General features: G+C 41.8%; 1 protein-coding gene across 1 annotated transcript; it reads left to right on the top strand.

The window, feature by feature from the left end:
* Positions 1-8,678: 8,678 nt before the first annotated feature.
* Positions 8,679-10,045, top strand: Apela (apelin receptor early endogenous ligand). The gene is made up of 2 exons (XM_035451562.1): positions 8,679-8,754; positions 9,957-10,045. Exons 1-2 carry the CDS (start codon positions 8,679-8,681, stop codon positions 10,043-10,045), a joined length of 165 nt encoding a protein of 54 aa, XP_035307453.1.
* The last annotated feature ends 1,546 nt before the right edge of the window (positions 10,046-11,591 follow it).

Below are 11,591 nucleotides of genomic sequence, written 5' to 3'. Positions count from 1 at the left end.
TTTGCCATGGTGTGAGTGTCCCCTGAGGCCAGAAGAAGGCATCAGGTCCCCTGGAGCTGGAGTTACAGGTAGTTGTGAGCCTGCTGCCATGGATGCTGGACATCAAACCCTGGCCCTCTAGAGGTGCAGCAACCATTGTTACCCTCAAGTCTTCTCCTGCACTGCCTCACTTTTTAAATGAAGATTCGATTTAAAAAGAAAAATTTTTTTTTCTTTTTTGACTAAAGCCTGAGTAACAGAAGCCAGGACAAGGAAATCAGAGTTGCTTAAGCCGTAGGGTCACATGGCTTATGTCACACCTAACTACTTTCAAGTTTGGTTATAGGCGAAACCTCCAAGCTAAGGGTCACACAGGGTTTCTGTTATCTGTTTGACGCTCAACTCTCAGACTTCCAGACTCTACAGTTCAACAAGGAGGAAAAACGCCACATATCTCAGAGCCACTGGAGAGTTCCAGCACTTTGTTAGGGGTTTTATATCATGTGTAATTTATCCAGTTAATGATAATTATTGCCTAGGAGTGCCTGGGGTTTATGATGAAAATTCCTGAGACTCCTTTTGATAAAATTAGCTCATGAGTATAGTTACAAGTGGGAGGGATGAGGGGAGACCCAAGTATGTCTAACTGGAGTGCTTGTCTTCTAGTCAATAGTCTGGTACATCCTGTGTGTCTTGCATGTGTATATACACAGCATGTATATATGTGAATGTGTGGAAGCCAGAGGAGGACCTCCTTCATTCACTCACTGACTTGTCATGTGTGTGTGTGTGTATGTGTGTGTGTGTGTGTATGAGAGAGAGAGAGAGAGAGAGAGAGAGAGAGAGAGAGAGATGTGTTTTACGCTTCTTTCTTTCTTTTTTCTTTCTTTCTTTTTTCCTTCCTTCCTTCCTTCTTTTCTTTTTTATTTTCAAGGCAGAGTCTGAAATTCTCTAATTCCAGCAAACTAGCAAGGAAGCCTCAGGGAACCTTGTCTCTACTCCCCCAACTGTTGCTGTGCTCAATGTTTTACACGGGTACTAGGGACCAGAACTCAGATCCCCATGCTTGCCCAACAAGCACTTTGACAAGTGAGCCACCTCCCTAGCCCCAACAGAATAGTTTTTAATCTAATTTGTTCCTCCCTAGACTACCCTGTAGAGATCACGAATCCAGCTGCCACTTTGTCACAGTGACAAAAGATCCCAGTAACCAAGCTAGCTCAGCTGCTGGATATGAATCACCCCTGAATGTTTCACATATGTTATTACTCTATTATTTTTGCATGGGACAAAGCTGGGAGTCTATTATACCCACGGACCACATTATTTTTGTCAGGTTTGCCAGATATATGAGGGTTAAGAAGATAGTCATTCTCTCAAAAGTGTGTCCCTTTTTTGGCATTTTGGGTTCCTGAGAAAATATATGTTTTGGCTCAGATATTAACTTGATGCTGCATTTATGTTCAGTAATGTTTTTTCAACCGGCACATGTACCCAAGAAGATCCTGGGAAAATTTTTGAGCAAGTATTGTACTGAGTAAATGTTTTTACCACACTTAATATTCTAATTTTATACATTTGATATCTACAACATGTCTAATTTCCTCTATGTAGGGAGAATGCTGACGTCGGTTACAAAGTTTTCCAAACTACTCATTTCTTACTATTTGATTCTACCTTCTATTAGCTTGGGCGTTAACCTCCCTCATCAGTGCTAATTTGGGAGCCAAGAATGCCAGTAGAAAATTAAGGTCAGTCAGAGGCTTGGTCACTGGGAAAGGAGCTTTCTGTATAGGCCCAACAACCTGAGAACCAATTTCATAGATGTCTTCTGATCTCCATAAGTGCGTGTGTGCCCATACACATCATGCACCATAGAAATTAAACGCCTGACATTAAAAACACCCAACAGTGACCTCTGATCACAACAGGTACATGCATGACCAAGCACATCAGCACAGACATGTACAACACACACACACACACACACACACACACACACACACACACACACACGGTTGGGCCAGTGAGGCAGCTCAGATATAAGGGTACATGCCACCTACATTCAACCCCAGAACCCACAAAGTGGAAGGAAAGAACCACCCCACCCCTCACCCCCACCAGGTTGTCCTCCAACTTCAAGTGCTCATGCAGACAGGAAGAAGGAAACTGGAAAAAAGATAAAAAAAAAAAAAAGAAAAGAAAAGAAAAGAAAAGCCAAGGGCTCAGAAGGCTGGAGGAGGAACCAAGACCTCAGGTTGACTTTGCATTTGCTTACTCAATTCATGGCAAGTCACTAAATTTTCTGAGTTTGTTATTTCCTGTGTAAAATGAAGATTAAAAGCTATTATAAGATCACGGTCTGGCATGCACCATACAACACCATAAAAAGTGTATTTTATTAAATTAAACAGAAACTGGGTTAATGTAGTGGAGTGTCTATATGACCCCAGCATTCACAGACTGAGGCAGGACAATGGCAAGCTCAAGACTAGCCTGGACTACACAGTGAGAACTGTGTAGAAAATGAATTTCATCTCTAGAAAATGAAATAAATAAAAAAAAAATACAAGGACTCCACAGACATATAGGATACATGTATAAAATGAATTTTTATTGGTTTCTAGGGTTGATATAACAAAGTATCACAAACGAAGTGGCTTAAAACAATGGAAATTATAATTTGTTTGTCATGCAAAGGTCAGTAGAACTGATTTGGGGAGGTTGGGGGGGCCTGCTCTACTTCTCTCTGGAGAAGGAGCTAAGAATTCTACATCCTGACGGGCTGGCAGCAAGAAGAGACAGACACTGGGCTTGGCTTGAGCATTTGAAACCTCAAAACCTGCCCGAAGTGACACATTTCCTCCAATAAGGCTACATCTCCTAATAGTGCCACTCCCTGGTGACCAAGCATTCAAACACATGACTCTAAGGGGGCCATTCCTATTCAAACCACCTCACCCTGAGTTCCAGATACCAATTTTGAAGAGACTCTACTGAATTTTGTTCAAGAAACACATGGTTAACATATCTCTTTTTAAAATACTCTTTAGTCAGGCAGTGGTGGTGCATACCTTTAATCCCAGCACTGGGGAGGCAAAGGCAGATCTCTCTGAGTTCAAGGCCAGCCTGGTCTACAGAGATAGTTCTAGGACCACCAGGACTACCAAAGAAACCCTGTGTCAAAAAAAAAAGGAAAAAATACTCTGATGTTATATATGTGTATAATGAATCTTCATCCTTTCCACCCTTGCTGACTGTCCTATCCACTCCTTGTCCCATAGGAACCTTTTCTCTCAACAAGCTCTCCACCCTGCCCCGCTTTTTTGCTTTTGTGTGTGACTGGTGAGTTTAACTATGGTTGCTGTGTGACACGGGTGGGGGGTTATTTGCTGGAGCATGCACAACTTCTAAGTGACACTCCTTTCTTCAGCCACCATTAACTGCCAGTGGTCCCTCAGGGAGGGGTGGGGCCTAAGAGCCCTTCCCCCTCCATCATGAAATGTTGATGGATGCCATCTTTTGTAGGTCTTGTGCTCATAACCACAGTTGCATTGAGTTCATTAACTCATCAGCCACGTTATATCCAGATGACTATTACAGCCCCTCCCCCAACCTCTGGCTCTTACATTCTTTCCAATCCTGTTGTACAATATTCCCTGAGTCCTGGGGTTGGATGTGAGACATGTGTCCCATTTAGGGCCCAGCACACCACAGTTTAGTCTCTGCCCTTTGACTAGTGGTGACTCGGCACTAACAACCATAGTCCACTGATAGGGGATGTCCTATCAATGCATATATGTCTCTCTTATTGGTTAATGAATAAAACACAGTTTGGCCAGTGGCCAGGCAGAAAGGATAGGTGGGGCTACCAGATGAGGAGAATGCTGGGAAAAGTAGGCAGAGAGAAGCTGCCATGTGAGACGGGGAAAGATAGGATGCACCAGGCGTTCTCCAGTAAGATAAGATCATGTAGAAATACATAGATTAGTAGCTATGGGCTAACAAATAAGACAGAGCTAGCCAATAAGAAGCCCTAGCCATCGGCCAATAGTTTCATAATTAATATAGCATTTGTGTGGTTATTTGGGGCTGAAAGGGCTGTGGGACCTGGTGGGACAAGAGAACCCTCAGCAACAGTTCAATTCTAAGGAAGCTTCTCTGATATTCTCTGATGAAGAGTAAGAGCTGCATGGAGCTATGGGTAGATAAAAATGGAGAAGACAGATTAGATATCTGTGTTTTCTTTTTTTTGAGACAGGATCTACAAGTAGCTCTGGCTAGCCCAGAACTCCTATGTAGTGCAGAATGGCCTTGAACTCCTCCTCCCTCCCAAGTGCAGGGATTAAAGGTATGCCCCACCACATCCAGCAAATGCCCTTATTCTTACACTGGCTTCAGTAAACTACTTTGAAAATAGGAACTAGAATTTGCACCTTAAAGAGCAAACTGGAGCAAAAATGATTGAAAGCTCAGACTATAGGATGGAACCCTATCGACTCCTCTTCCTCGGCTATCAATTCCTTCACCAAGTAAGCGGATGGAGTTTAAGACTTTGGTGTCTGGGGTGATTCTGTGAAGTAACATAGGAAACACGCTTAGCATGGTACCTGGCTCAGGGGGCAGTGCTTTGGGCTCATCTGTTGGAGGTGGTCCAAGAGCATCATTTCATACAGCTGCGTTTGCAGAGCCACCAGCATCAATCTGTCTCCACTTTCCCGCCAAGACTTCTCCATACCTGTTTACTCAATGCCAAAATGAATGACTGACCACAACTGTTGCCTCACATTCACAAAAATCAGAGATATGACATTGTCCCTCAGTGCCTGGCATTTCAGTTGTCCATCAATTCTATAATCATTTGTTATTGTACTTGTAAAAATAAGCATTGAAGGCAGGTGTGGTGATACCCGATTCTTTCTTTTCTTTTTTTCCTTTCAGTTTTCTGAGAAAGGGTCTTCTCTGTGTAATTCTGACTGTCCTGGAACTTGATCTGTAAAAAAGGCTAGCCTCAAACTCAGAAATCCAAGTGCCTCTGCCTCCAAGTGTTGGAATTAATGGTATGTACCACCACCGCTCAGCATCACAATTTTTTTTCAAAAATTATTTAAACTACATAAATAAATGTTTAGCATCTCACAAATTCAATATTTTCCTACACCAAACCTTTTTAACTCCACCAATAGGAAGCCAAGTTTTAGCTAGGCATGCTGGTTCACACCTGTAACCAAAGCACACCAGGGGAGGGAGGTGGGAAGCATCAGGAACTAACAGCCATTACACACTGGAGGTTGCAAAGTCTTTGCAACGCCCTGTCTCAAAATAATGACAATAAAGATACACAAACCATTAAGTTATCTGTGTGTGTGAGGTAGTTTTATTTTTATTTGATGAACGTTTATAATTATATATTTGTTTATTTATTATGTGTACATATGTGGGCACACAATAGTCACAGTGGACAATTTGGGTGTCAAAAGGATGACTTTCAAGAATTCTCTACTTTAACGCTTTGGTTCCCCGGGATCAGACCAGGTTGCTGGGCGTGGCAGCAAGTGTCTTTCCTAGTAAGCCATCTCACAGGCCCCACTTGGTTGTTTTGGTGAGGTGGTGTCCAACCGTCTTGGAGGCTACAGAGGACCAATATCATGGATTTACTGAAGTCCACCAAGAGAAAGCTATTCTACCCTGTCCCTGGGTAGCCTATGACATTCTGATCTGCTCCAAGACTGGAACTTTATATACTGTTACTGTCTCCTTCCTTGAGACTTAGTACATCTAGGCCTGTCTGTCATCAGGCGAAGAGTCTACTCCCAGGACCTCTGATTCACCTAAAACCATGCTAAGGAGATGAAGGGATAATTACTCCCTCAGTGAAATATGATGCTAGCCCTCCCAGGAGCCCCTGCCCCTGTGGTTGCTAGCAGAGCTGTTACATAGTAGTGCCACCATTCACTGTTCTGAGCAGCTCACCGTGGTCTCAAACTCAGAAAAGTCTACTTTTCCCTTTTTCTTCTTCTATTCTTTTTCTTCCTAACACTTTCCCTCACTGCACATGCTCTCTGTAACACTCCAGGCCATTCTTGCTCTTTCTGGAAAGCTATCTCCATCATTCACTGTGAGGCTGCACACAAATGCCATGGTTTCCTCTCTTCCTCTTTGTCTTCCTCTTCTGGGCAGCTTCCAAGATTTACATTTTGCCTGCCCTATCCTTTTAATCCACCAAACTCTAATAAAACTATCCTTGACTTCCTTTCAATTCTGTTTTAAAACTCTTTATTAACCAGGCTAAGAACTCATGAAAGGGAACCCCAGTTTCTCCAGTAATAACAATCTCACTCTGTAATCCTAGCTGGCCTTGAACTCCATCCTTATGTAGGTCAGAAAGGCCTCAAACTCAGAAACCTGCCTGCACCCTGTATCCCAAGGATTGGGATTAATAATAGTGAGTGTCACCACATCTGGGAACTATTTTTAAATCAGTGTTTACTGTCTGGATTAGGTCATTATTTCATTTATAAAAGGACTCTGTACTAGGGCCCAAGGGTCAGTTCACTAGTTAAGAGCACTTTCTACTCTTCCAGCAGCCTGAGATGGGTTCTCAACACCAGTGTCAGGGCCTCACAACTGCCTGTAACTCGAACTCCAGGTGATCCAACACCCTCTTCTGGCCTCCCAGAGTGTGCACATGCATGCGCACACACAACATACAAAGAACTTAGTTTTGTTTTCCAAGACAAGGTTTTTCTGTGTATCCCTGGCTGTCCTGAAACTCACTCTGTAGACCAGGCTGGCCTCAAATTCAGAGATCCACCTTCCTCTGTCTCCCAGGTGCTGGGATTAAAGGTGCATCCCCACCACACCTGAATTAAAAATTCTTTAAAAAATAAATAAATAAGCCAGGTCTGGCCAGATGGCTCAGCAGTTCAGAGCAGTACCTGCTCTAGCAAATGTCCTGGGTTCATTCCAGGGCTCAATACTGTCTGTAACTCCAGCTCCAGGAAACCTCATGCCCTCTTCTGGTCTCTGTGAGCATTGCACATACCTGGTGCACAGATATACATGCAGTCAAAACACCCATACTTACTAAATAAATTTATATATATTTTGTTTTTCAAGACAGGGTTTCTCTGTAGCTTTTGGAGGCTGTCCTGGAACTTGCTCTGTAGACCAGGTTGGCCTCCAACTCACAGAGATCTGCCTGCCTCTGCCTCCCGAGTGCTGGAATTAAAGGCATGTGCCACCACTGTTTGGCTTATTTATTTATTTTTAAGACATAGTCTGTCTGCTATGTAGCACAGGCTGTACTGGAACTCAGTATGTAGAACAAGCTGGCCTGGAACTCACAGAGATCTGCCTGCCTAAGCCTTCTGAGTGTTAGGATTAAAGGTGCGTGCCACCACAGTGGGCCATAAATAATTTGTTAAATGTTTTAAAGAATTAGAAAAAAAAAACATTCTTTATAAACTGCAATAGGCAGATATGGAATTTTACAGATTGATTTGTGAAATAAAATCAAACTGTGCATGAATTTCAAACCTTAAGAAGCCCAAGGCTGTGTGTGCCTACCACCTAACTCTAAAGATGCCAAATATAACCAAATTCCTGACAATTCACAAGCACTCACATGTGCTTTAGGTTCAGTACCTTGGGTCTATTTATAATTCAGAATATAGCTACATGTCCTGGCTTAGAATAATAATTTGCATTTATAACAGCTTTTTATTACAGGTAAGAAAGCCTATAAACAGAACTTACTATGTGTGCAAGACAAAACTGGACTCCTTTTGTTTCTTTGGAGATGAGCTAGAAAGTTCCCTCTCCATCTATAATGTGGTCTGTGTGCCTGTTGTTACCTGACACTCCACCACACACAAATTTACAACAGAGCACTGATTTCGTGTCTGTGGCTTGCCTGAGCTGCTTCTGAAAACTCTTAGATGTTTGTAAATGAGAATGATCTGCATTACTTTTTAAATTGCACTTAAATAAAAAGATAAACATTTCTAAAAACTTCTTCTGAACATCCTAAACTCCGGGAACCTCTGATGATGGAAACCCACAGAGATTAAGCCATTTGGAGATTTAATATAAATAGGCACCACTTTGTAGTAGGTTTGGTAAAGAGAAAGCGCTCCAGCACAGTGCTGGCATCAAGCATTTGGAAATCCTACATTAGAGCCCCCACATTCCTTCTGCAAGAGGACAAAAGAGAAACTTCCTGTCATTTCCACTGCTTTCTGCATGTGGGACCAATATGGGCAATGCAAAGTTTAAACAGATGCAAATGGAGAGGAGAGGAGCCAACCCAGGCCTCCTTTTACATTTTTCTTCATAAACAGATTGAATTGGAGCCCCTCTCCTTGGAGCTTTTGCGGAGGAGACTTCCCACTGAAGTTACTGCATGCCTGAATGGTCCATTTCACCAATATTTGCTTATGGAAATAAAGGGGAGTGACAGGGGAGCAGCAGAGAGGAATGGAGGAGGGGCTTGAGGCTTGGGAGCTCTGACCACAGCCCAGTGCACCAGTAACCTTGTCTGATGTGATCATTAACCTTTTCTGGAAAAAGCAGCTGGCAGCCCTCTGAGGTCTGTCTGTAGGATGCGGGTTGAGCTGGACAGATACTGCCCACACTATTTACAGACTATTTCTTTACTTGGAGAGCTATTGTTCACTCGTGTGTGAAAAAAGAAAAAAATGAGATTTCAGCATTATTTTTTGGTATTTTTTATTTTTGTGATGAGTCTCTTTTTTATCATCGAACAGAGGCCAGGTAGGTCTTTGAAACAATTGGCCTGGGTAACTTGTTTATTTGCCTGTTTGTACTTCTGGGTCTCTAAGACTGATGTTATACTTAGAATGATTTAGGTACAGTTTCAGTTAATAGTACTCAGGGAACTATGTGGGATTTCTTAACCACATTTGTTATGGGGTGGGGGGATACTATTTGGACATTTTTTTCCCTAAGTAGCTGCATTTTAAAATGTTGATATATAGTTTACAATTACTTTTCTAAGAAAATCAATCTCGAAACTATTGTTTGTTGTCCTTACATGTATAAAGAACTGAGAATGCTGGTCTATTAATAAACCTAGATTTTTAGGTAAAAGGCAAGATCCAAATAAGTTTATTAAGAAAGCATACATGCTGCTGTTTGGAGGAGGGCAATTTGAATTGTGTTAATGCTACGCAAAATCCTGATGGGACAATGTGAGATGATAAACTGGTCCCCTGGCTACCATCTCTGGTGGTGTTACACAGGGAAGGATTTTAGCATTATGGGTTTATGAAGGAAAACATGTAAAAGGTATGTATAGTCAAGATGCTTTCATTTTTTTTAAGGGCGGTGTCAGTTGTAAGTTTTCTGACACATAGAGCCATAGACTCAAGTTTCAATAGAAGGATGACAATAGTGCCACCCAAGGCTGTCACCACAGACCTGATAAAACGCTTCCTTGCCTAGATGAAAGATGGTGTGTCACTGGCTGAAAAGTCAGGCGATGCCTTTTAATTAGAACTCTGGTTGCTTCGAGGTTATTCAAATGAAGACACATCCCACAAGTCACTCCTTTTACATGCATAGGGGAAAAGAAAGTTACAAGTTAGCCGCACCTTTTTACAGCCTATAGCAAGTGCTACTCAATCCAAAATATAAAAATTTGATTTCTAGTTTTCTAAAATACAGAATATCCTGGGCGATGTTCCTGTCAAACAATTGCTATTGATTCCCTAAATAAGATGAGAAGTCTAAGGACACTGTGGAAGAAATAGGTCCCAGTGGATGTCACCATTGAGGTCTACATGCTAACATGGGGTGTTTGGGATGAACTAGTGTTTCTGTGCAATTTGCTTACAGCTTAATCTCATATGAATAAATAACAAATAACCACAGAGCAGTTTGGCTGTGAGGATGCTTTCATGTTCTCCAGATACCATGATTTTGTTTTTAATTGTCCTTATTTCTCTTTTTTTCAGTTAATCTTCCCAGGAAAAGAAAACTATACAGACACAACTGCTTCCGAAGGAGATGTGTTTCACTCCATTCCCGGGTGCCCTTCCCCTGAGATATTTCTGGATAAATGGCTTTACGGTAAGCAATGACATACCTTTAGTCCTAGTCTGTAATGGGATCATGACTTAACAGTGATGCAACAGTTTAAGAGGGGTGGTGTGCATGGAGGGATGAAAGGACATGGCATTTGGAAATCGCTTTTATACTCAAGGAAGAAAATGGGACAGATGATGGGAAGATACATTGCTAATGCATTGCGTGTGTGTGTGTTTGAGCATTTTAACAATGTAAAGAAAATTAAACGCTGGAAGAAAATTTCATCATTGAAGTATCTTTAAGCGAGTCTTTAGAAAACACTGGAAACCCCAAGCACTGGTCAGAACAAGCAGACTTCCTCGGATCAGTGCAGGCATTTAGACATTTTAACCCAACCCCTTAACAAGGACAGAGCAGCCTTAATACGTCAAGCTTAATGTATAAAATCAACTTAATAATATCAACAGCAAGACAGCATTCCAGTCTCACTCATAGAACTGGTCTTGATGGTTGTATCTTTGAGAATAAGCCCCCAGTCAAATTTTGCTCATCCCCTTTGCATTTTCACACCCACTAAAAAGCCAATGCCTTTTCCAGCACACTTCCAGTAACACTGCTAGCTCAATTAGTCTCAAATGCTGCCCAAATTTAAGTCATTCCATACAAAAAAAGAAAGAATAATTCGACATCTATTTGTAATTAATTTTAGCTTTTTGGTTCATTTAAAGTATGTCTTAAGGAGAGAGAGAGAGAGAGAGAAAAAAAAAAACCCTACTGCAGAGATACATTCAGCTGGTTAAGGCACACAGGCATTTGCTAAATTAGCTTATTCAGTAGGTCCGTAGACTGTAGCTTTTATGGGTCTATTCATTTGGTGTAAAGAATGGTTGCTATGCCTATTGTTTCATACTGCTTTTCAAACCCAGTGAAAGTCTTGGAGAGGAAAGGAAGAAAGAGCAAGTCAGTAATAAACATTTATCAGAGGAGGAGACAGACCGCCAAGGTTCCTATGCACATATCTGTGACACATGACTCTTCCCTATCAAAGCTATGTAAACTATGTTTGGTAGAGGGACCTGGAAAAGTACGTAGGAAGCTCCTCCAAAGCTAATGAGTAGTGATTGAAATGGGCTTCCCAGGGATTTCATATGTTAAACTGTCCTTTGGTGTGTGTGAATGAGCTTCACCTTGGAAGACAGCAGTAAAATGTGTTTAGGAGGAGTGAAGGAGCATTCCTCCATAAATAACACAGACAAAGGGGGGCTTTTCACAGTAGCAAAAGAATTCCTGTATACACAAAGATGATGCCCCGAAAAACACAAACAGAAGACCTTAGTTAGCCACTCTCTATCTTGGCTTTCTGCACAAATGCCCTACTATAAAAATCAAGGCAGTCAATAAGTAAGCTCGATAAAGTAGTGCAATTTGACTTGTCAAAGTTAAGGGAAAGTTTGACCCAGACGCCAAGTTTACAAACCACAGGGAAATTTGAATAAAACCAATCTAAGCCTGCTAATAGCAAGGACCTTTCGGAAAGTGAGCCAGAGGCTTTATAGCCTGCT

Source organism: Cricetulus griseus, assembly GCF_003668045.3.
Source record: "Cricetulus griseus strain 17A/GY chromosome 1 unlocalized genomic scaffold, alternate assembly CriGri-PICRH-1.0 chr1_0, whole genome shotgun sequence".
NCBI classification, from domain to species: domain Eukaryota; kingdom Metazoa; phylum Chordata; class Mammalia; order Rodentia; family Cricetidae; genus Cricetulus; species Cricetulus griseus.
Note: the sequence above shows the minus strand (reverse complement) of the source record. Positions and strands in the feature narration are given on the sequence as shown.

Coding starts and splice junctions, on each gene's coding strand:
- Apela (XM_035451562.1), top strand. CDS start 8,679: ATGAGATTTCAGCATTATTTTTTGGTATTTTTTATTTTTGTGATGAGT. Junction 8,755..9,956: donor TATCATCGAACAGAGGCCAG/GTAGGTCTTTGA, acceptor TCTTTTTTTCAG/TTAATCTTCCCAGGAAAAGA.